The sequence below is a fragment of the Euprymna scolopes genome, chromosome 2 (genome assembly GCF_053919585.1).
Source record: "Euprymna scolopes isolate OS-2025 chromosome 2, ASM5391958v1, whole genome shotgun sequence".
NCBI classification, from domain to species: Eukaryota; Metazoa; Mollusca; class Cephalopoda; order Sepiida; family Sepiolidae; genus Euprymna; species Euprymna scolopes.
In genome coordinates, this window is record NC_136483.1 from 38,303,871 (window position 1) to 38,329,554 (window position 25,684).

General features: G+C 31.4%; 1 protein-coding gene across 3 annotated transcripts in view; it reads left to right on the top strand.

The window, feature by feature from the left end:
• The window catches only part of LOC145291179 (uncharacterized), a 315,627-nt gene that overhangs the window by 170,572 nt on the left and 119,371 nt on the right, over positions 1 to 25,684 (top strand). For all 3 annotated transcript variants that reach the window (XM_080136747.1, XM_080136757.1, XM_080136763.1), the window contains exon 4: positions 12,731 to 12,785. In XM_080136747.1, coding sequence (XP_079992873.1) covers positions 12,731 to 12,785 — 55 coding nt within the window. The remainder of the gene's footprint in view (positions 1 to 12,730; positions 12,786 to 25,684) is intronic.

The following is a 25,684-nucleotide window of genomic DNA, read 5'->3' on the forward strand; positions in this document are numbered from 1 at the left end:
AGGACACTAAAACGAATGCAACTTCGAGAAATTGTAAAAAAAAAAAAAAGAAAAAAAAAGATTCAACGTTTTTTTTTATATAAAAAAATTTTTTTAAAAGAAATATGGATAAAATGTTGTGCAAATAAAGATTTTTTTTTTTAAATTGAAGGTTCAGCCTGTATATTGCACCACATCCTCTAAAGAACTCTTAAAACAATCTAAAAAGATGAAAAATTTTAATATTGTCTAATACATATAATTAATAAAAGTTCATTGAAATCTGAAGTATCTGAATTACAGCCTTTATTTTCTTCTTTGCTAAATATAACCCACATTACACAACTTTACACCTACCAACCGTTTCAGAAGTCATAATGATCCGTTAATTGGTATCAGTTTACCCTCACAAACATAAATGTACCTAACTTTGTATAAGAATAAAGCTAATGATATGCCTAATTACTATCATAATAGCACTGCTATATATTAGTAGCTAATGATTATTGTAGTTGATATAATTATTGCTACAAGTTAGACAGGCACAGATAATCTGTCAGAAAATAATCATATATTGGTGAGCCTTGTTATCAAAACAGCTGAATAGCAGCCATGGATCTACACCCACTAAAATGGCCATCAAGCTGGGAAGTGGAATGTGACCTAGATGCTTTTGTTCTCTTAGTCATTTGAAGGTAACTTACTGACCACTAACCAACCCCACTTTTCCTCACCCCCACCATTCCCACCTTTGTCATATCAGTTTCTCCATAAAAGATAGAATATTGAATACAACAGACAATGTAGGATTTTGTTGTGAGAAGAGATCTGTTTACTTTACATCAAATGAGGTTTGGAAGTTGATTTCACCTTAAAAAGCTACTGAATATAAAGGTAACCTCGTAATAGCAATTTTGACAATTGTAAATATGTTCCCCCTCCCCCCAATAGAATTTGTTTTTCATCCATTAAGCATCATAATTTTTTTTTTTTAACATTAAATCTTTTTTTTAATTCTTTTATTTACTAGAAAAATTGAAAACAAAATAAAAATGTATAAAACTGAAGAATTATTTTTAAGAATGTTTGCTCACATAAAAAAATGCTGCCTAAATACAGTATTATGCTGCCTTTTTTATACCATTTGTGCGTGTAATAAAAACGATTTAGTCTGTGGGGCTGGTTATAAACAATACCACATGAAACGCATACTGTATATGGACTAAATCCTTCGTTTAATAATATTAACCATACAATGAGATCAACAAACAGTTTAATACATAACATACTGTTATAAGTATTTTTCGAATAAAACAAATTTTTCTTCGGGGTGGGGGGTGGGGATGACATGTTTAATTTTAGCAGAGGGTGTGGGATCAGTATTAACTTGAACTTTAAGTGAACCATTGACTTTTTTTAAAACTGTATATCTAAAATAATTTAAAAATTTAAAGCCCGGATCATTTTATGTTAAACTGACATAGCAAACTGAATCATCACTAACAATTGAACAAAAACAAAACTATATAAAAATGTGAATGTGGTAGTATTTTCAGCTGAATATATACACACCTTCCCTCAACCCATTTTTTTGTTTTTGATTATTAGCAATTAAACATATTTGCTCATTTTTATTTGCATAAAATTAGGTATGTAGAGGTTTCTATATTCACTCCTAAACTAATTAACAAATTTTGGTATCTAATTATTAGACCTAACGAGTCGTAATGTGAGCGATATTTAGTTTAATTTATCATGCAAAGAAAATTCAAATTCTTCTGGCTTTTGTGAAATTTTAACAATAGCTGTTGGACATCAGTTAATAAATATTTCCTAAATTTTCGTTGGAGTATTTTAAAGGAATTTTAAGCTGCATAATATAGGTACACATCCCATTTGAAAATGAAAATGTTTCCGATTTGCATTAAATTCTATCCATAGTCGATAACCCCCCAATTGAACAAGACTCTCAGAAGTTCCAATTTCTTAGACCCTTTAAGTTTAGCCTTAAATTTTCGACATTTTCTAGAACCAAATTCAAAATTGAAAATTCTAGTTGTATCTTTTTTTTTTTTTTTTTTTTCTCCATCTCTGTAATGGACACAAAACTGGTGTAAAGCTTCAGTTAAGAGGGAATTAATTTTGCCCATCCTAGGATAGGTGTTCTAGCAGGGGGAAGCAAATAATACAAGTTGAACTTCAAATGAACCATTAACTGAACTTATTAGTATTTAAGCAAAATAATTTACAAATTTAAAGCAGGGGATCATTTTATGTTAAACTTATATTAGCAAGCTGAATCACTATAAAAAAATGAACTTTGTTTAAAAAAGAATATATGAAAATATGATCCTTAATTGATCGTAATACAAATAAAAAATTTTTAAATCTTAGATGTGTGGAACATGTGATAGTATTATCGGCTTATATACTCCTCTCCAAAACACCTTTATTTTTAATTCTTATCAATATATGCAAAACAAAAAAACAAAAAAACTTTCTGAAAAAGTTGCATGATAGTCTGGTGTTGGGAGTTTTTGTGTAAGTTTAATGTGAAATGTTTCCCATGCTTTTTTTTTTTTTTTTTTTTTTTTTACCAATGTTTAATTAAAATTGTTTACAAATACCTTTTCAAAATTTAAAGCAAGAGATCATTTTTAGAAAGCAGAGCCTCCATTAAAAAATTAAACAATTTTTTTTTTTTAATATGAAAATGCAGCGATTAATTGGTAATAATCGGAAGAATTCAATATTTCAATAGAGGTGGGTATTATATACGTCCACCATATTTTAAGAAAGAAATTTTTTTATATTGATATCTTGAAAAAGTGACATTTGCTTTAATCAACTAAAAAAAAGGTGATTAAAATATATAAAAAATACAGTGGAGAACAATATAGGTATGAAGGGGAAACTACTCTTTAAACTTTTTTAAGCATCAAAATTCAGAATGAGATTTTAATTAAATTTTCGGTAATTATTCAATTAATTTTTCAGGAATACGTTTTCAAATTAAACGTCTTAGTAATTTTCAAGAATGGGAATTTGATTGAATTTAAGTTTGGATCAGAGTAATACATATTTGCAGTAACTTTGTATTAACACTAGCAGACTGCCCGGTAATGCCTGGTCATAAAATATGCTTAAATATGATATTTTGATTAACGTAGATCTCTTATTATTACATTATATTGGGCCCAATATGTAGTAATGATTTTAAAAAGTTCCAAAAAAGTAATGACTCGTGCGCCGCTACTGAGAATTGAAACCAAAACGTTTAGCTTACAATTTACTTTTTCCTTTGACATTAATGCCTGAGCTATGAAGACCTGTTTGCTACAATTAAAACATGAACCAATAGTTATTGCATTATGCATGCATAGTCGTAATGCCATCGTTTGACTTTCACCTGGCAAATTCCATTTTTTTAATTTTTCACACTTGTGCACCGATTTTCCCCAGCTAAAACCCAAATATAAAGTTTCACTTGGGTTCAAATACCCTATATATCAAGTTTCATGTCTGTAGACCAAAACCAGGAGTTTGGTTGGCAAAATTTTTTAAACATATATACATGCATACATAAATATATGTAGAAAGAAGTTTGTGTTTACTATAAGCTTTTTACACAAATATTATGCAAGTATAAATCATGTAGAATATCTGCATGAATATAATTTCATACAAGTTAACTAAAGATTATCATCCCATAAGAGAACCAAAAAAACTAATGGGAATTAATTAAAATGAATGTTTAAAACAATATGCAAATTAGCTAGATCTTTCGTAGATGAATGCAATTCAATGACCCATATATAACAAAGTTGCATTTTCTTTTTAAATGAATAGGAAAAAGGTTTTTTTAATATGAATATCAATACATAAAAAAAAAATTTTTTTTTTTTTTTTTTTTTTTTTAGGAGTATGGATTTTATTTTTACTATTAAAAGCGACTGTGTAATTTGTTTCCAACATTTTAAAGTGACGAAAAATACAATTCAAGGATACTTCCAGGGAGCTGCTGAAAGCCATTTCTAAATTGAAAGGTTTGAAGATAAATGAACATCCGCCCTCTATATAATAACAAAGTTTTCCATTTTCTGACCAGCCAGGTTTCATATTTTCTCTATACACCCAAAATCATATACTATGTACGTATGCATAACCCAACAAAAACTATAGTTTTCGGTCTGGGGATTAGAGAGGAACACCTCCTCCACAAGATAGAATTAATATTTATCAAGAAAAAATAATTTATTCAGAGATGAGTTATCTGCATATTTTTTCTGTGGAAAGAATAAACAATTATTTTAGAATTTGGGATTAGTTTCACATGAATTTAACATAAAATGATAATCTTTTCCAGACCATTCTAACACTTTAGGGCACTGCTTTTATTTATTTATTTGCTATGGGAGATAAATTTCGTACAATGGGGTTTTTTTTTGGGAGGGGGACCTATTTTAGGCAAGTACATAGTTTTGAAGGTTTTTTGAGTGGGTGCTACTGGCTACTCTGACATGGTTAGTGGTAGGGTTAAGGATTTTTATGTTTTTAGGTAGCTGCCATTTGGATGTAGGGGTAGTTATAAGGTTAAGGAAAAAGTTCTTTTTGTTTTTTTTTCTAAAGAGACTTATCGCACCTATTGCTAGTGGTAAGGTAAGTTTTATTTTTACTTTTTTAGCATTTTGGGTTGCATATTGAATAGTTGGCTCCTTTGTGAGATTAAATTTATATAAAATGCTCTGTAATTTATCTCTAATTGATGTGTGATTTATATTCTGTTCTATTATTTTTAACTAGCAGAAAGACCCAACATTGCTCAGAATTGAATAAGAATCACTATGTACTTTTCCATTATGTTCATAGCACCACATTATTTAATTCGTTTTTACTGTTTCACTGTTTAATATAATCTGAAGATCACACACGCAACTTGCATGCAAACATCCAAAACAAAACAGTGGATAAACACAGTTCAAGGCAAGTTGTCAGAAAGTTCATGAAGACTTGCAAAATGTCTATCAGCATTAGAGACAGGAGTAGGTTTGTCAACAATCTGTTATATCATAAGCAAGGGAGAAATTGTGACTATTTAGTTATGGAAAACAAGATCATTTAATTAAAAAAAAAATGAAACCTTGACTGTCGTAGCTGAAAGATTTTTCATGAAGCAATCGTCTTGGTATAGGATGTGGGTGGTTGTAGGTTTTTGTGCGTGAGTAAAAGTTACTTCAACTTTTTGTATGTCCGACTTGTTTCAGAGTCAGATATGCTAAAATTATGAAATCAAATGAAACTGATAATTTCGAAAAACATGGATCAATTATTAGTATATAGCTTGACAATGTTGAGATTCTATACAGTGCTTGTCTTTAAAGACTTATCTTTGTAATAACAAGGGAATTATTGAGATTATTTTATTATATACTAGCGAGGGAACCCAGCATTGCCCGGGTGTGGAGAGGGGGTGTAGTAAGGAACCCTGGGAAGGGGGGGGGGAGGTGTTTAAAAAAAAAAAAAAAAAAAAGCTGGTAGTAGGCAGGCAGGCTTGGACCTGGAACGTGAAGGAAGAAAAGGTGAAAAAAAATGTAATGTCTTAGCTGATGCATCCATCGCAAAACCAGAAGTTGCAAGCATTCAAATTAAGGGTAGTCAATCGAAAGGAGATGACTTGCAAAAATTTCGACAAAAATATGACCCCCTCCTTGTAGAAAATTGCCCAGTGGAGGGTGAAGGAATTAATGTTTTTGTCCAATTTTTCAATATTTGTTGTCCGAGAGACTGAGCTTTAAAATGATACTGATTTTGTCACATTCTGACGCATCTGTCGGGAATTTTTGCGAGACATAAACACACACACACACACACACACACACACACACATTTTGCCTTTTATATATTAGAGAAATTGAAATTACTTTATTAGATAGATATAAAAACATAATGCTACAGTGGAACCCCAGGATATGGCATCAAAAATTAGTAGCAAAATACAGTACAGTATATAATACCTATGTATATAATCAGATAACATTATAAATAACACTGTAAGGTGGGGCAAATCCCATAACCATGAGACTGAAAAACATTGTATTCCACATCATAACCTGAAAAAATGTATCCTAGGGCCACCGTATCCCAGGGTTCTACTGTATGACATTTCTTAAAGCTCTCTCTAAAAGGATATATCCTTTGTATGTGCAATGTCTGTTTTGATTTGGTTCTAATTAGTTTATTTTCATATATAATCAAGAGTATAGGTAGCATATTAAATTTCTATGGTGACACCAAATACATCACTTGATCATTTAGGCAGGAAACTAACCATTTACTGGGAATGTAAGCCTGCCCCCTGATTATTTTTCTGTCATTGATATTGAGAAATCTAACATCATAAACAAGACAACTTAGTGTTTTGTATAAGTATTCTTTTAATAGAACTCAACTGATGTATAAATATTTTCCAAAAATTATAGTGTTTGTGAAACGCATTGACTACAGCTGTAGACGTTTTCTACATGTCACAGGAGCACTTGTTTGCCAGACATCACAGCTGCTTATGTTGACGATGACACATTTTGCATGAATTGTTAAATGTGTCTGGTATTTCTATTCTAATTGCGGGTATCTGTAACTGAATGAAAATGTGAAAAGTGTAAAGGGTGAAATAGATGCTCAAATGGCTGCTTGTTCATTTCGGAGTAGAAATGATAATGACAGGACAAGGTGATTGCTAATCGAATAGGAATTTCATCTTGTAATCATTTCAGGTTGATTGAATGCATTTGTATAAAACTCATAGCAGTCGCTTTTGCACCTCCATAACATGTGTATTTTTAAGTATATTTTGTTTTGAGAGAGGAGTTGGTAAAGTCTATTGTATTACGGAAGATCAGAACAAATATCACTTACAAAATATCAAATTTTCGTAATTGAGCACTCTGCTGGCATTCTCTTGCTGATCTTACGTGCACACACCTTAAACACACACACACACTGGTGCTTATTGGTAATTTGAAATTAAGGAAGAATATTCAGGTAAGCCAGTTTTTCTTTTTCCAGCTGTTTTTAAGTATGTTTTTATTTCATTTCTGAACTAGGATTTAAATTATATTTCCATTCATTCGTCCTCGTGCGAAAGAACAGGACACAAAATATTTTAAATAATAATAGAATAACAATAACAAAGACTTTCATTGGCGAGGACTATTGACCGTAACCAGTTATACAGTCCTTTTGGAATTTTCATCTATTTTTCTCGTTATGTACTGAATATTTGTTAATGACACCTATATGAAATATGTTCCTTATTAAATTTTAAAGATTTTCTATTCTGAAAGAAGTTTTTAAAAATTTAATCTAAAAAAGTTATTTTAAAGTTTTTGTTAAAAAAAATTAAGATTTTCTCATTATTCAGATCTGTATAACAAAGAGGGGGTTGCAAAAAAAATGTGGTGTGAGGAGAAATACAAACTGAAATAGAGAAGGAGAGTTCAAGATTCAATTTGAAATTTATTTATCTTCAAAGTGCACTTTTATAAATTTTACAAAGTAAGGTATAAAAATTTAATTTAAATTGAATGAAAAAATTACCTTGGATTTATTTTATGTAATGTACATTTTGTTGCAATTTAAAAACATCTTTCATCTAGCAATTAATGATATAGATATAAAATTTTGTTTAACAATTTTCATGCCTTGGATGAAATGCTTTTCTAACTTGTATATAAAAGAATGCATAAAAATATACATAAAGAATAAATATTTCTTAAAGTTGAATATATTCAGCTTTTACTAATGGTTTCATTTAGTTTTTATCAAGAAATATATTTTCGATAAATAACAGCGTACTACTCGGCATTAGGAATTCGGTTATAATGCTTTTATATTTTCCATATTCGATTGATTTAAATGTGTAAATTTTAAAAGTAGTAATTGGTCTCGTAAGAATAGCATTACTGACTTATATTAGCATCAGTCCTGTGTATTTTACAAAAAGAAATTTTTGAAATGATTTCATTTTTATTTAAAAAAAAATATATATATATATATATATTTTTAAAATCATCAAATAGTTAATTATAAACGGATTACTTTAGGTAACTAGCTAATTTTTATTTTTGTTTCAATCCAGAGTGCACCGTTTGATGGAGCTGGATTTTTACCCACATTAAAAACTGACCTTGTGTCTTACTTTGCTCTCATAAGGAGACAAGAAAATAAGAACTCATTAAGTTTGTGGAGTTATTTCCCTTTGATTACTATCTTTAGAGTGACCCCATAACACTAGCATTAATAAATAATCTGTTGAAATAAGACTCCAAATTAATTTTTGTAGTCAGCATTTCAAATCAATTTGAGGATGTCTTTAGTAGGACGGACCTTAGTGTAAATGTTGTATTGTAGTAACTGAGAGTAGGATAGACATTTATTTATGACCAAGGATAACCGATATTCATTTTCCACAATCTTGATGGCCCTGTGCCTAATTTGTTGTAAATGTAATTTTTTTATTATATAATTCAATATGTAATATCTGTTCTGTCTCTTAGAGACTCTCTCCGGACATTACCTCCTCCTATGTCTTTTTATCAGTTGAAATACCCCCTCATATTAGAATGCTGATAGTACCAATCAGGATATTTTTGCAAACAAATCTGTAAAGTAAAGATAACTTTAGTACCGTTAATGAAATTATTGCCTATAAATGTCTTTTATTATTAATAAAATTTTTTAAAACGATTTGGGAAATTTAAGTGGAACGGCTCCTTGAGTAAATGTGGTATTATGGTGATTGATCATTCTAGTTAGAATAGTAGAATAGACATTTTTTTTAGTTATAGTGACAAAGGATGACCAACAACATCCATTTTCCTCACACTTTCAAATTACCTTGTGCCTAATTCGTTTAAAAAAATTTTTAAATATTTTTTTATCAAATAAATAATTCAAAGTGTAATATCGGGTAAGTCTGAGGTAGCCATCCTCCCAGTTATTACCTTCTCTTTTCTGAAGACGGAAAAGTTTGTCTGATCCTGTGAGAATACTAACGCAACTATATGGGTATTTTTGTTTACATGCAAAGTGTACCTCTTTTGTGGAACTGGATTCATTTCTACTTATAAAACTGATCTTGTATCTAACTTGGACCTTATGAGGGAACCAAATAAGATTTCTTATTCTGTCAGTTACAATGACAATGTCTGTTTGTCATGCTGGGATGTGTTGGACGACTTTGAAAAATTGATTTACAAACGAACCTCTCTTTGAACAGTTTTTTTTATCCCTCTTTCTCTCAGATTCATTTTTATTACTTTCGTCCATGTTTTTCTTAGCTGTCCCCTGTAATTTAGAGGCGGAAAAGCAATTTATTGAAACAAGATAACTGAATATTAGTTTAATGCAGAAATTCCCAATCTTATTTTGTTTGTGGACTATCTTAGCTATTTTATCATCCATGAACTATATATATACACACACACACACACACACACACACCATGCTTTGGGGGTAATTATGCCAACTAAAAAAAAAAATGCTCTTTATATGCGTGATTGCCAAAAGAGCATTTTTAGCTAGTTGGTGCAATTACCCTAAAGTATGGTGTGTGTGTGTGTGTGTGTGTGTGTGTGTGTGTGTGTATATATATATATATATACACACACACCATACTTTAGGGTAATTGCACCAACTAGCTAAAAATGCTCTTTTGACAATCACGCATATAAAGAGCATTTTTTTTTAGTTGGCACAATTACCCCCCAAAGCATAGTGTGTGTGTGTGTGTGTGTATATATATATATATATATATATATATATGATCTTTCCCCTCAGGAAAAAAATATAGCAATATAGATACCACATAAATTCAATATGGTCACATTAACTCCCAATATCTGCATTGTTTCCAAATATTATTAGTTGATTTTATTTGATATCATAAATTCCTATATTTTCCCAAACAAGTCATATTTACAGGTGGTAGCAGGATATTATATTCTACTCTTACTCTTCTGGATGAGACCAAGAACTTTTATACATTTGCCATATTTTTCAGTATTGTGCATTTTGTTTACTTATTCTGTACATTTAACATTTGTTCTTCTGGCTACCCTATGTAAAAACGAATCTTTTCCTTCATAATCCATTAATAAGTTCCAGTCAATTTGATTGGCTGTTTATACGTCTATTGGATTATGCAAATGTCAAAAAAAATAATTGAGAACTAAATAGGGCGTTAACAAAAACAATAACTTCGACTCTAATGAATGCTGTACAATATTTACCTTCGTATGCTTATGTTTGCCTCGACATTGGGTATGTTAATTGCTATTTCTAAAAAATGTTCTTTTTCACCTTTTCTTAAAATCATTGTCGTCATCCATGGTCTGGAATCTTATGCAAACTTATTAAAATATAAAAACAAATGCAACAACAAAGTTATTACATTATGGAAGCAATGGTAGTCAAGGACTGCCTCTCTTTTCAAGTTTCAAACATTACAAAAAATAAACATTCTATTTCGGTTACCAAAATTATTTCGGGCTTGGAACAAAACATTGATCATGGCCACTTTTGACCAACATGAATGACAGTTAAGGCAGCCAGTGCCCACCAGTTACTGTGGGTAAACACCAATGCCTGCAAATAACTGCCTCAAAGCCACGGTGCCATGAAGTGAGAGTAACAACCTGAAAAATCAAATGACCACCCTGGATAAGTGTCCAACAATTGAAGCCAGGTGATTTGCTCACCAATTCCAAGAAGTGCCTGTCCCTGTCAAGAAGCAACAGTGACCACCCAAGAAGAGCACTGATCACTAGTTACTTATAACTGCCAGTGACCAACAGTATCCATAACTGGATGACAATTGAAGATAGGTGATTTAATTTCAGAGTAGTTCAATGCGGACTAACACTAATCATGATCGATACTGACCAACAATGACCGATAGTTGCAGAGGAAGCCAATGCTTACCAGCAAACGCTTGTAACCACCTGAAAATGCCATTAAGCACCAGTTACCATCAGTGCTTGTCATTAAAGATGGCCAATTTCATTTAGGAGCAGTCCAATGGAGGCTCATACTGATCATGGCAGCCAGTGACTAGCAGTGTCAGTCGTAAAGGCAGCCAGTGTCTACCAATAAAAGTAAGTAACTACTTCAAAACAGCACTAACTGCCAGTGACCATCAATGCCTGCCACAGAATGTCAATGCTCAACAATGCCTGACAGTTAAAGACAGATGATTTCAGTTCGGGACAGTCTAATGGAGGCCAACACTGATCATGGCTGCCAGTTGTAGCCAATGCCTACCATTAAAAGCCAGTACCAGCCAGTAACCATCCCCAAACCAACACTAATCGCGAATAACCACCAGTGCTGACAATGACAGCCAGTGGCTTCCACTAGCTGACACTGTCAAACAGTGGAAACCAGATAATTTAATTTTAGCTGTGGCTGCCAGTGCCTACTATTTTCCAGGGCTAATAATGGCCTCCACTAACAACTGTACTTTGTTTTTTTTGGAGGTGTCCTTTATTGAATCTGTTTTGGCTTTGTCATACTTCTATTGGGCAATGCTGGCATATATAGTATAATATATATATATCATCAAATATTTTTCCTAATTAGTAAAAACTAACAATGAATCGAATACAATTAAAAACTTTATTAAACACATCTAGTGAACAAAATAGAAACGAGATAAAAAATTTGCTTCCCCCTCAAAAAAAAAGTACTTATATCAAATCAGAGGTTAGTAAAAAAACAAAACAAAAAAAAAACATCAAAATACTCAATGATGTCTTACATGAGATTTTATTTGAATACTATATATTACTTTTTCTGCTGGAAATACGTAAACATAGTAAATGTTTAGAAAAAAATCACAATGGAAAGCATCTGACTTATATTATTTTTAAATACGTTTGAAAACAAAGTATCATGCAAGTCCGTTTAAATTAAAATCGCTTTTTGTTTTTGATGCAAGAAACCTAGGTTGTCTGAATGACGTGTCTAAATATCACATGACTAAAGAATTACATTATTCATGGTTTGATTGTTTGAACTCCTGTTCTCATCTTGAGTGTCATTTTCATAAGTTTGGTCGATGTAATCTAACCTCCTTCAGGTGTATCTCGTCAAACGAGGGGGCAGAGGGATCTGCACAGAATTTCAAACGGTCCCTTTTCTTTAATCCACAAGGTAGCATGCTCTTGTTCCATCAGCCATGACTGGGTAGAAGTCCTAAGTGATTTGCAGTTGCATTTTAAACGTCTCCTGTACTGAAGATTGAATCTTCAACCTCCAGAAAAAGTAAATGTACAACTGATTTACCAAGTACTTCATCTACTATGCCATGAACTCTTGTGTCTGCAAGGACCCATAGCATAGTGAATAAAGTACTTGGTTAAATTTGACAGTTAAGCAGAAATGAAACTAACAATAGTTCGAATAATCCAAAGAATATGAGAATTATTATATATTAGCATATTATAATTATCTCCCTTTTGTCCTACACTATTTACATCTGCAATATATTTGTTTCAACAATAACGTGCAGTTTTCAGAGTTGAATTCCTAAAATTTTACCTTTCACTTTTTCTGTTTATTTTGATTTACTTCCCTTTTCTTTTAAGAAATTGATTGTTTTATTTCAGGAAAATAGTGAAATGGATCATAAAATTTGTTAAATGTTAAAAATTGATATTGTCTATAAAAATTTTATTTTTTTTTATTTTTTCAGTTCAGATCCAGTGGAGACTAATGGAGATTATCCAGATAAGAAATACATTAGTGTGGTAAGATCTTTTATTTTCATATTTCTTGCAGTTAAGGTGGTAATTTGATATGTTCAAAATAATGCTATTTCTAAATATGGAACACACTTTCTTTACTCTGGAAATTTATTGGCAAGAAAGATAAAATATACAAAAAAATTAAATGATTAGATTTATTTTTCTAAGAGTATTTTTAGTAGAATTGTATGGTAGATTTAGCTTTAAAGTTTTTGTCACTCAATTTATAATTACAAATTATTGCTGTGAAGTCTGTATGGTAAGAATATATGGCACAATCATGTTGACTCATAGTTTCTCGTTAAATCACCAAAGTTGAATAACATTGAGTCTGATCAGTACTAGATAGGTGACCATTTTGAAATATGACGTTTTGTCATGCCTAGCTTTGAGTAAATAGCATTTACTGCCTGTTGTGGTGACTATGATACAACTCCTGAATGACGCACATCAATAAAATGTAATAAAAAAAATGGAAGAGTACCTTTTCCAGGAGTGATAAAAAAAAAAAAACCCTGATAAGAAACTAGCATGCCACCTGACATTGCCCGGTTGTAAACTATGCTTAAATATCTTAATATGCAGATTTTGTATTTATTAAAGCCAGTTATTTATTCATTATTATATTGTCCCCAATATAAGTGATTTAAAAAAAAAAAAAAAAAAAATGACTTCAATGCCATCAGCTAGAATCAAAATAAGACATTTAACTTTCCAATGATATCACTATCATATAACCTAAGGACAGATAGATATCAAAATTTAAATTAATGCAATTTAACATAAACTTATGTGTGCATGCATAAAGCATTTTAAGTCGACTTATGCCTGCCAAGTACAAATTTTTTCATTTTAACCTCTTAGCAACTATTTTTTATCAGCTAAGAACCAAATCAAAATTGTTCCACATGTTCGAATCCCCTATTTAAAAATTTTTTTTTTTTTTTTTTTTTTTACAAAGGATTCACAACTTGTCAAGGCCCAGAGGCCACTTTAGGATAAAGGTTAATGAATGTACATTAGTCAATCGGAAAACGTTGTAGTAATTGTTAGTTAGTGGAAACTTGGTAAATTGGATTACTTAAGGAGAACGGCTCATCAAGAACTTGTTTACGTTGGATTTGAAGACAATTATATTGTAGTCAGTTGAAAAGCAGGAAAATGGAACAGAATTCCACAGGTGTGCAGTTCTAAAAAAAGAAGCTTTATTCATGGCATCTGTTTAGTTTTAGGCACAGATAAAGAATGGGGGAAATTATTGATACTGGTAGATGAGTGTTTTTCGTGAAAGTCAGGCCATAGATTGGAGCTCAGACGAGCATTTGCCATGAAAATAACGATAAAGCAGAGACAGGCTCACAATGTCTCTTCTGTGGGAAAGAAGTTGCAGGGAAAAGAAAAGGGTCTTCCCCCACTAGGCTACAAAGTTTATTTTGAACTCTGTCAAGGTAGGTTAAGCTGCTTCTAGCAGCTCCTGCCCTGATGTGGCAACAGTACTCCATCCTTGGACATATTTGGCTCTTATACAGGTAGAGAATTGCATCAACAATGAGATATCTATTGGAGCGGTAAAACAATCCCACAATTTTTCCAGCAGCCTTGGTAACGGATTTGATATACATGTACCATCTCAAAAGTGAAGTGCGAAAGTAATAATCCGTCTAAGTGAGTTTTCTGGAGATTGAATATTCAATCCTCAATGCAAGGTGATACTAACAGTACAGTTACAAATTACTTGCTATTACTACTTGGTAATAGCTGATGGACTGAGAGTAAGCTACCTCAGTGAATTCAAGGGTTTCATTCAAAATTCCATTCAGATCCCAAAGTTTGATGATAGATTTGAAGAAACTTGAAAGTTGCATCAGCCAAAACAAGAGAATCTCATCCAAGATGAGAATAGTAGTTGGAATAATACAAATTACGAATCCTCATTTAAAAACAAATGAAGAGAAAAATTGACTCTTACTATTTTAACCATTAACTGGAGATGTGTTAATTTAGACTCCATGTTAGGAACGGTATGAACCTGCACTTTCCCTCTGATTACTTGATTGAAATATAAACATTGTAAAACTCTCTGCAAAACCATGAGTTAACATGTCTCCTGTGATTGAACTAATTTCCTTCTTCCTTTGAGACATATTGCCTCAAAACTGACATTTTAGTTAAAAAAAAAAAAAAAAAAAAAAAAAAAAAAAAATAGGTCAGTCCATTGTTGATAGGCCATGTTTTTTAAAATGTCTTGGAAAAAAAAAATGCAAATTTTCATTGTTTGCATTTAACATTTGGAGAAAAAGGGATATGGACATTAAATTAACATTGTGAAACTTGTGGCAAAACATTAAAATGTTAAACTAGCAAATGTAAGTTGTCAGGTCTGTATCTGTCTTCTATTTGAATCATGACGCCATTTTGTTATGCCGAAGCTCAAATCACATAATATAAATCTACTCTTAACTTTTTAACTTAGAATGTTATTGACATAGAAAAAGATTAAATCAGTATATGGAGAGGTGTGCAGAACAGGACATATAGTTTTGGGGTAGAACAGTTGAAGTAGTAGGTTCAGTTCATGGGAAAAGTCCAAGGAAAAACATGGAAGTGATAAGAGTGAACTTCAAAAAGGGATAAAGATGTGGCTAGATGCAGATTAGTTTGGAAATCAATTTTAATACATACTGCATGTAAAATGTGTTAAACTGAATATAAGTAAATATAAGATCTGCTCTGCTGAGTTAAAAATCCAGTTGAATTTATTATAATTTACACTCTAATGTTAGAAAGTTATAAATCTACAATTTCCCTCCAGCTATGGATAAAATATAAACCTGTGTTCAATGAACTGTATACAACAAATTATTTACACTAGATATTTATCTTTGAGCTATTGGTGAAATAGTATGATAGATTAGCACAAACTAGACTGGGGGAAAGAAAACTCTGAAACATATCAGTTCTTTTATGTTTTGATTCACGTATCTGGGTTGGGTTTGATTGTTGAGCAGTAGTGATGAGCTAGCATGGGAAACAAGCTCTACTAAAATTTTGAATCTAGTTTCAAATCTTAGACTATCTAATCAATTGAACCGAACCAAACTGATCTTTGCCAAACTAAACCTAAAACTTAGGTTGGGATTAATTTAGGGTTAGATTAGGATTTAAAAAAAAAAAAATTAGTTCCAAATTTGGTAGATTTGGTCATTTTTGTTTCATAGTACAACTCCTTTGGACTATTCATGTTGCATTCAGTCATTTTGTAGATGTTTTTTATTTTTCAAGCTTTTTGTATCTTCAATTGCTTTTGTTGTTTTATAGTGGATTTTGTCGTTTTTGTTCCCTGCCCTGCAGAATGAGTTTTGTAATGGAAGAGGGAAAAGGTTTACAATATTAATGTTTGGTACATTTTAAGTTAGGAAAACAATCAGGAAGCGGGGGGGGTGGGGGTGAAAGGGAAACTGGGAAGAAGGAAAAGGTGGGTTGTTTTTGGTTTTAGTTTCACAGAACATAATTAAATTTTGCAAAAGGAAGTAGAAAAACAAAAAGCATCCATGGTAAGTGCATTTCATCTCCAGAAACCAATATTTTCACACAGCCCGATCTGGTAGCACCAGTCAAATTGGGTAGAAATACCAAAAATATTCTCAAATTACAAAAAAGAACATTCCAATTATGAAAACCAGTTTGACATAATGTATTGAAAAAAAAAAACCCTGAAAAAAGGCCTTCTCCCTTAAAAGAAAAGGAATTCTATCCCTACTTATATCAAATTTGATGCTTTAATTTTTTAAAAAGTTTTGTTCAAATTTTATAGAAGCATCAAACTAATTTCCAACTAAAAAAAACAAAACTTAATTATGAAAAGCAGTACCACTAGTTTGATATATTTTAATAACACCAATTTGGTCCAAATGAAAATAAGTTTGATATTATGTTAATAAAAACATTTTTTTTAATTAAAAAAATCTTACATAAAATATGATTGGAAACTATTTTTGATAAGCATCAGTTTCAAAATACAAATATGAAACTGTACATATTTTGAGAAAGCCAATCACAATATATGTTTCAAAATTTTAATGTTTTTATTTCTGAACTATTAAGATGAATGATATCACCCAACTGGAGTAACGTATACAATTTTGTGGAAAATCCATGAGCTTGAATTGTGAATAAATTTTGTATCATCGACTAACAGGATTGCTCTGACGTAAAATATGCTTAAATATGATGTTTTAATTCATGCAGATTTGGTATCATTATAGTGCCAATTCTTTATTAACTATATTATACTCAATGTATAGTAATGATTTCAAACGTTTAAAACAAATGACTTGGGTACCAGAATTGAAACCAAAACATTTAACGCTCCAGCCTTAGTCTTTACCATTTGAAATGTTTCAAATTGAGTGACGTCAATGTATAAATGTACATTTGTACATGTGTAGAAGTAGCAGGTTTAGTCGACTTACTCCTGCCAAGATAATTTTTTTTTTTTTAATTTTAACCCTCTTATCAGCTATTTTTACCATCAAAACACCAAATCGAATTTGTTCCACATGTCCAAATCTCCTATATATCAAGTTTCAAGTCTACAGATCAAAAATTGAGGAGTTTGGTAGAGACTGTTCTGCACACGGTCTATGTGTGCACTAGAACTTTTACATTTAAATGCTATGCAATTATGTAGAAAATATGCAGAAGTAGAACTGAATGCAATAGTTAAATGAAACCAAAGTATCCAATAAGAAACCACAAAAAAATTGTAATTAAATTTATTTTTCAGACGAGTATGCAAATTAGTTAACCTTTGTGAAGGTATATCTATGCGTGACTGAGTATATTAAATTTGTTTTAATAATTTTTAATAGAAAAAGTAGGCTTTTAATATCAATGTAAATGCAACAAAAACTCAACTTTATAGATAACTAGCCGGGAGATCCGACGTTGCCCGGGACTGGATGATCAACAAATATTTTGCGCTCTTATATTATTGTCAGTAAAATCCATGAAATCGCTCAGGGGGAGGGAGCTTCACATGCCTCCATGCAGTAACTTAGTCCAAAATGTTATTCTACATTGCACTCTAGAGACCCTACTGTTTTTTTTTATAAAATTATTTTATATAAACTTCTTTCTAGTTAACAAAAAAAAAAAATATTAAGAAATTTATGTGCGGGGTTTGAACCTACAGACCATGTCATGCAAAAAAAAAAACGACAAAAAAAAAAAACAAATTTTCAAGTCTTATAAAATTCTTTGCAGTTAATGAAAATTAAGAAATTTATTGAGTTTGAACCTACAGACCACATCATGCAAAAAAAAAAACAAAACAAAAACACTATTAATTTACCCACAGTAGAATTTTCACAGCCCATTGTTCTATCATTGTTGCTCAGTGACGATTTGGAAAAAATGGCTTTAATAATGATAGATAAATTTAAGTAACGATTTCGATTATCGGTAATTATTGGAGGTATTCTGAGGCAAAACTTAACTAAAATCACTCCCAGAACACTAAAGTTTTGTAAATTTTAAAGAAAATCTGTTCAGCTGTTTCAGAGTCTATAAGGAACGAACTCACACACACGCACAGACGAAGTTGCATTTATATAATTGTATAGATTAGATAATTATGGAAATAGTCATGACAAACTGTTAAGTAGATAATGAATTTTACTTAGGGTTCTTTAATGTAAATGAATGAACAGTTTAAGTGAATTATGGAAAATAGTAAAAAGACAGAATCAGTATAATTTCAGGTTATTTTTTGTTTAGTTGAAAGTATTTTACTAAATGCCATGTTTGGTTAGAAGTATACCCATCCTAAATATATAATTCTGAGGTGGAGAGAGTTGGCTGTTTTTACTGAGGGAAAACATTTTGTGATAGATAATGTCATGGAATAAGAAAATGAAACATTGACTGAGGTTAAAAAAAAAAAAAAGTATGCATTGAAGCTGAATTCCAAGTGTTTAATGGAAAAGTGGTAGATTTTTTTTGAAGAGAGTAGAATTTACTTTGACTCCAAAATGATTTTTGTGAGAGTCAGGTAGGTCTTGATTAATGTAGTAAGTTCTGAAATTGAATAAAATTGATAATTTTTGGAAACCTGCATTGTGTAATGGCAGAAAGCATGACCATATAGAAATTTTATGTAGCGCTTGTGCTCTTAGTCCTCTGGTGACTGATTTTAGCCAGAAAAATCAAGATGATTTATATATATATATATATATATATATATATATATATATATATATATATATATAAACTTTGTATATGAATATAATTTATCTACTTGCCAAGAAGTGTGGTTTTGAGAAGCCAACATACTGTGGCCTACAAAAATGCCTGAACAGCTTTATCAGCATTTTCGATAGACACTCTTTAAGGGTTTAACAGTAAACTAACCACTACTCAGATTGGTAAAGTCTGAAAGGTTTGTCCTTAGGCTAAAAACCACATTAAAACTATAAGTCTCAGACTGAAGTACCTATCATAATTCAATGATACAGTATAGAAATTATCTATATATGATAATAGCGTGTGTGTTATTTCTGTCATGCTAACATCCGGGTCATTTAATTATGTATTTCCATTTCTTGTAATAAATAATTTTACCAAGAATTCTTCATAGGTTTCGGTTTCGATTATAGCTGAAGGAACTAAAGTTTTTATATATATATATATATATATATATATATATATATATGTTTAAAGAAAAAATAGAAAAAACCGAATGAAATTATTAAAAAATCAACGTTTCGTCCTTGTCTCAGAGGACATCTTCAGGATAATTGAAATAAAAATGTGATAAAAGAAAAAGTCATAGATCGTGCGAAAAAAGACAGTTTTTTAAAATCCAACCCATGTCGGGAAAGGACGAATATGTGTGCGTATGGGAAGGTTGTTTGATGTCTATATATACAATTTTAAAATGCATTTAAAATAAATATGTACATTTTTTTTTTTTTTTTTTTTTTTTTTTTTTTTCTTCTGCGAAACTACTCATTTTCCTGAAACATTCAAAGAAAAACGGCTAGCCAGGATCCACCCTGATACCTTGCTCTTTGATTATTATTTTCCCTATGCTAGGGGTTAAATGATAGAAGCCTTTTCTTTGCGTAATAGTATTAGTATTCAAAATTAGTGCTGATTCTAAAAGTCTTCTTTTAGCTCTATCTATCACGTATTTAATAATTTTCGCTTGATCTAAATTAAATGAGTGATCGTGTTCTGCACAATGGCAAAAGAGTGCATTTAGGGCGTTACCATTCCTCATATCTCTTCTGTGCTCGTTAAGTCTTAATTTCAATTTTCGTTGTGTTTCACCTATGTACGCTTGTTGACAGTTGTTACATGGGATGGAATATATACCGGCATCGGATGTGAGGGTTTTGGGAGAGTGCTTGGTAGTTTTTAATGTCTGTTTTATGGTTGAGGAAGTTGTTTGTATCAGGTGAAAACCAAGTCTATTAAGAGTGTCGTAGATTTTTGTATTTTTCGTGTGGGTGGGAATGAAAAGATGTCTGTTTAATAGTGAGGTATCTGTTTTATTTTTCTGTGTGTTTATGTTATAGTGTATTTTCGTAGCTTTTTTCTTTGCGTAAGAAATGAAATAGGATGGATATTGTAGTTTTCTTAAAACATTCGTAATATGTTGAAATTCATCATTAAGATATTGGGGACTGCATATTCTAAAGGCACGTAAGAAAAAACCTATAATCATGCCCGTCTTTATTTTATCATTGTGGTGTGAGTAGTAATGAATATAGTCGTTTTTGTGTGTGGTCTTTCTATGTACTTTGAAACTCAGATCAGTTTCTGATCTGATGAGGAATATGTCTAGAAAAGCTAGGGAGTGGTCTTGTTCGGATTCATGTGTAAAATTTATAGATGGTTCCACTGAATTTAATTTATTTCTAATTTGTTCTATTTGTGTGTTTTTAGGGAGAAAAATAAGAATGTCATCTATATATCTAAAATATGTGGAGTTTTTAGGAAGTCTGTGTTTAAAAGAGTTTGTTTCTAAGAATTCTAAGAATAAGCAGGCTAGTACACCACTAAGGGGGTTACCCATAGGGAGTCCAAATTTCTGTCTATAGTAAGAATTATTAAATTGAAAGTAGGTTCTATCAGTGATGAGTTTTATAATTTGTATTAGTGTATCTGAGGAAAAAGGTAGGTCGGCTTTAATTTTGATTAAGTGCTTGTGGAGTAGATTAAGGCATTTTTTGATTGGAATATTGGTGTACAGGGAAATTATGTCTAAACTATGCATGGTTTTATTTTGCATGTCCATATTTTTTATTCTATTTAGGAGGTCACCAGAGTTTTTGATATGTGAAGTGCTGATGGTGCCCATTAGTGGAGTTAAAATTTGGGCAATAGCTCGTGCTAATTTATGGGTGACGCTTCCAATGTTTGATATTATAGGTCTCATAGGGACGTTCTCTTTATGTATTTTTGGGAGGCCGTATAATATAGGAATAGTGGGGTGGTATTCTATGTTATTTATCCATTTTTTATCATTTCCGATAAGTTTCTTTACGGATTTATTAAAAGTATCGAAATCTTTTTCTATTGATTTTAAATCTATCGGAGTGTATATATCTCCGTCTGCCACTAGTGTGTGCATTTTCTTTAGATATAGGTCTTTATCTATTATAACTATACCCCCTCCTTTATCGGCTTGTAAAATAATAATGTCTTTATTTTTTGTTAAAAGTTTTAAGGCATCAATGTATCTTTTTGGTAGTGCTAATTCTTGAGGCTGGGTAGTTGTTAAAGCTATTATCCCTTGTATGAAGCCTTTAGTAAAATCAGAGTCCTCTTGTCTATAATTTTTTAGGGTTGTGTTAGTAGTGATTTTCGAATGCTTGCCGGTAGCGAATTTAAGACCGAAACTGAGAGCTTCAGTTTCAATGTCCGAGAGTGGTTTAGAAGTAAGGTTTAGAATAAGGTCTGGACGTCCCAAAGTTTTCCATTTGCTGTTTTTTATCAATTTCGCTTCTATTTTTTCTTTAAACATAACGTCAACCACCGCTGGTACATTTTTTCATTCCTTATACATTCTGTCGAAATGGAAAACCGATCTTCTCTGCGAACATATAAGAGCATCTTAATCGCAGCAAATTCTCACAACAACAGGAGAATTTTTCTGGAAAAATGTATTGAAGAAAAAGTCATACCTGCATGCATACCTAAATCTTTTAAAACATCAGACCATATTTTCCCGGATTACATTGAGAAATATCTTTTGTCATCTATAATATATTTAAAGCACCAAAGCTCTCATCTTTTTCGGAAAGCCAGGATATTAATTGCTGATTATCAACAAAATTACAAGAAACCACCCAGATCAATTAAGAACATTTACAGATCTATCAAAAAATTTAACACACGCCATAACTTTAAATTGAATAACAAACTTGCGAAATTGATAAAAAACAGCAAATGGAAAACTTTGGGACGTCCAGACCTTATTCTAAACCTTACTTCTAAACCACTCTCGGACATTGAAACTGAAGCTCTCAGTTTCGGTCTTAAATTCGCTACCGGCAAGCATTCGAAAATCACTACTAACACAACCCTAAAAAATTATAGACAAGAGGACTCTGATTTTACTAAAGGCTTCATACAAGGGATAATAGCTTTAACAACTACCCAGCCTCAAGAATTAGCACTACCAAAAAGATACATTGATGCCTTAAAACTTTTAACAAAAAATAAAGACATTATTATTTTACAAGCCGATAAAGGAGGGGGTATAGTTATAATAGATAAAGACCTATATCTAAAGAAAATGCACACACTAGTGGCAGACGGAGATATATACACTCCGATAGATTTAAAATCAATAGAAAAAGATTTCGATACTTTTAATAAATCCGTAAAGAAACTTATCGGAAATGATAAAAAATGGATAAATAACATAGAATACCACCCCACTATTCCTATATTATACGGCCTCCCAAAAATACATAAAGAGAACGTCCCTATGAGACCTATAATATCAAACATTGGAAGCGTCACCCATAAATTAGCACGAGCTATTGCCCAAATTTTAACTCCACTAATGGGCACCATCAGCACTTCACATATCAAAAACTCTGGTGACCTCCTAAATAGAATAAAAAATATGGACATGCAAAATAAAACCATGCATAGTTTAGACATAATTTCCCTGTACACCAATATTCCAATCAAAAAATGCCTTAATCTACTCCACAAGCACTTAATCAAAATTAAAGCCGACCTACCTTTTTCCTCAGATACACTAATACAAATTATAAAACTCATCACTGATAGAACCTACTTTCAATTTAATAATTCTTACTATAGACAGAAATTTGGACTCCCTATGGGTAACCCCCTTAGTGGTGTACTAGCCTGCTTATTCTTAGAATTCTTAGAAACAAACTCTTTTAAACACAGACTTCCTAAAAACTCCACATATTTTAGATATATAGATGACATTCTTATTTTTCTCCCTAAAAACACACAAATAGAACAAATTAGAAATAAATTAAATTCAGTGGAACCATCTATAAATTTTACACATGAATCCGAACAAGACCACTCCCTAGCTTTTCTAGACATATTCCTCATCAGATCAGAAACTGATCTGAGTTTCAAAGTACATAGAAAGACCACACACAAAAACGACTATATTCATTACTACTCACACCACAATGATAAAATAAAGACGGGCATGATTATAGGTTTTTTCTTACGTGCCTTTAGAATATGCAGTCCCCAATATCTTAATGATGAATTTCAACATATTACGAATGTTTTAAGAAAACTACAATATCCATCCTATTTCATTTCTTACGCAAAGAAAAAAGCTACGAAAATACACTATAACATAAACACACAGAAAAATAAAACAGATACCTCACTATTAAACAGACATCTTTTCATTCCCACCCACACGAAAAATACAAAAATCTACGACACTCTTAATAGACTTGGTTTTCACCTGATACAAACAACTTCCTCAACCATAAAACAGACATTAAAAACTACCAAGCACTCTCCCAAAACCCTCACATCCGATGCCGGTATATATTCCATCCCATGTAACAACTGTCAACAAGCGTACATAGGTGAAACACAACGAAAATTGAAATTAAGACTTAACGAGCACAGAAGAGATATGAGGAATGGTAACGCCCTAAATGCACTCTTTTGCCATTGTACAGAACACGATCACTCATTTAATTTAGATCAAGCGAAAATTATTAAATACGTGATAGATAGAGCTAAAAGAAGACTTTTAGAATCAGCACTAATTTTGAATACTAATACTATTACGCAAAGAAAAGGCTTCTACCATTTAACCCCTAGCATAGGGAAAATAATAATCAAAGAGCAAGGTATCAGGGTGGATCCTGGCTAGCCGTTTTTCTTTGAATGTTTCAGGAAAATTAGTTTCGCAGAAGAAAAAAAAAAAAAAAAAAATGTACATATTTATTTTAAATGCATTTTAAAATTGTATATATAGACATCAAACAACCTTCCCATACGCACACATATTCGTCCTTTCCCGACATGGGTTGGATTTTAAAAAACTGTCTTTTTTCGCACAATCTATGACTTTTTATCACATTTTTATTTCAATTATCCTGAAGATGTCCTCTGAGACAAGGACGAAACGTTGATTTTTTAATAATTTCATTCGGTTTTTTTCTATTTTTTCTTTAAACATAACGTCAACCACCGCTGGTACATTTTTTCATTCCTTATACATATATATATATATATATATATACTAGACTTGGGTCAGTGTTATTTTAGCTATGGAATTCATGTATGACACTTGTGATGTGAAGAAAATAGTTTTTTTTGACACAACAGAAACATTTCTATGAAAGTATATTAAAATGAAAAAAGAATATAGATAGATTTCTATGAGTCGTTCTGTTTATTATGATTATTTTTTAAAAAAAAAATTTACAGTTACTGAATTATAAGTGGTTTGCCATACTTATAGGTAAATGTGCACTGAACAGATACCATAATACTTATAGTTGAATTCAAATTTTGATATATCTGCTTTTTTTTTTACATTGTTCATTTCTGTATTACATTTAAGTTATTTTAAACTCCACTCTTCCCATGTTAAATAATAATTTCAAAATAACGTTAATATTTCAGTGCGCAGGTCATGCGCACATGCGCAACTGGATGTCGTAAACCGGAAAGTGGTTTACATACATCGTTACAAGGTCATTTGAGTTTTATAATTATATAGCTATACATATATATATATATATATTCATGTGTTTGGGATTTGCTTTCAAGCTGATGAACCCAAGCCATATAGATATATTTTTTATTTTTTAAATTGCAACTTTATATAAAAATCGATAGACCATTAACTCTATAATAATATATACAAAATCTGCAAGAATAAAATAAGTGTATTTTACAACCGAGCTACACCAGGCATCCCTGCTAGCTTGGATAAATACTTTTGCAGTTTTAACAAAATAGCTACAATATCAGAGCGTCACCATTTACACTGAATATCAACATCAATATATGACATATGAATCAATCCTCTGTGGAATTTCCACAGGTCTCGCTAGTTTATATTAAAACAATACCTTAATTTTTGTAGTTTTATACACACTCTCTCTATTTCTCTCTCTCTCTCTCTCTCTCTCTCTTATACATATATATATATATATATATATATAGACAGACGGTGCCCCAGATGTCACACATCTTGGTATTTATAAAACTACAAATGTTTTCTTATTCATTAGCATAACAGATTTGAGATGTTCTTTCCCCACCTCCCCCAAAAGTTAAGGGGACAGATCTGGTGATCATGGTAGCCACTCCATAGAGAGCAGTGTATGGTGTGCAACAGCTGAAGAGTTTGATATGGG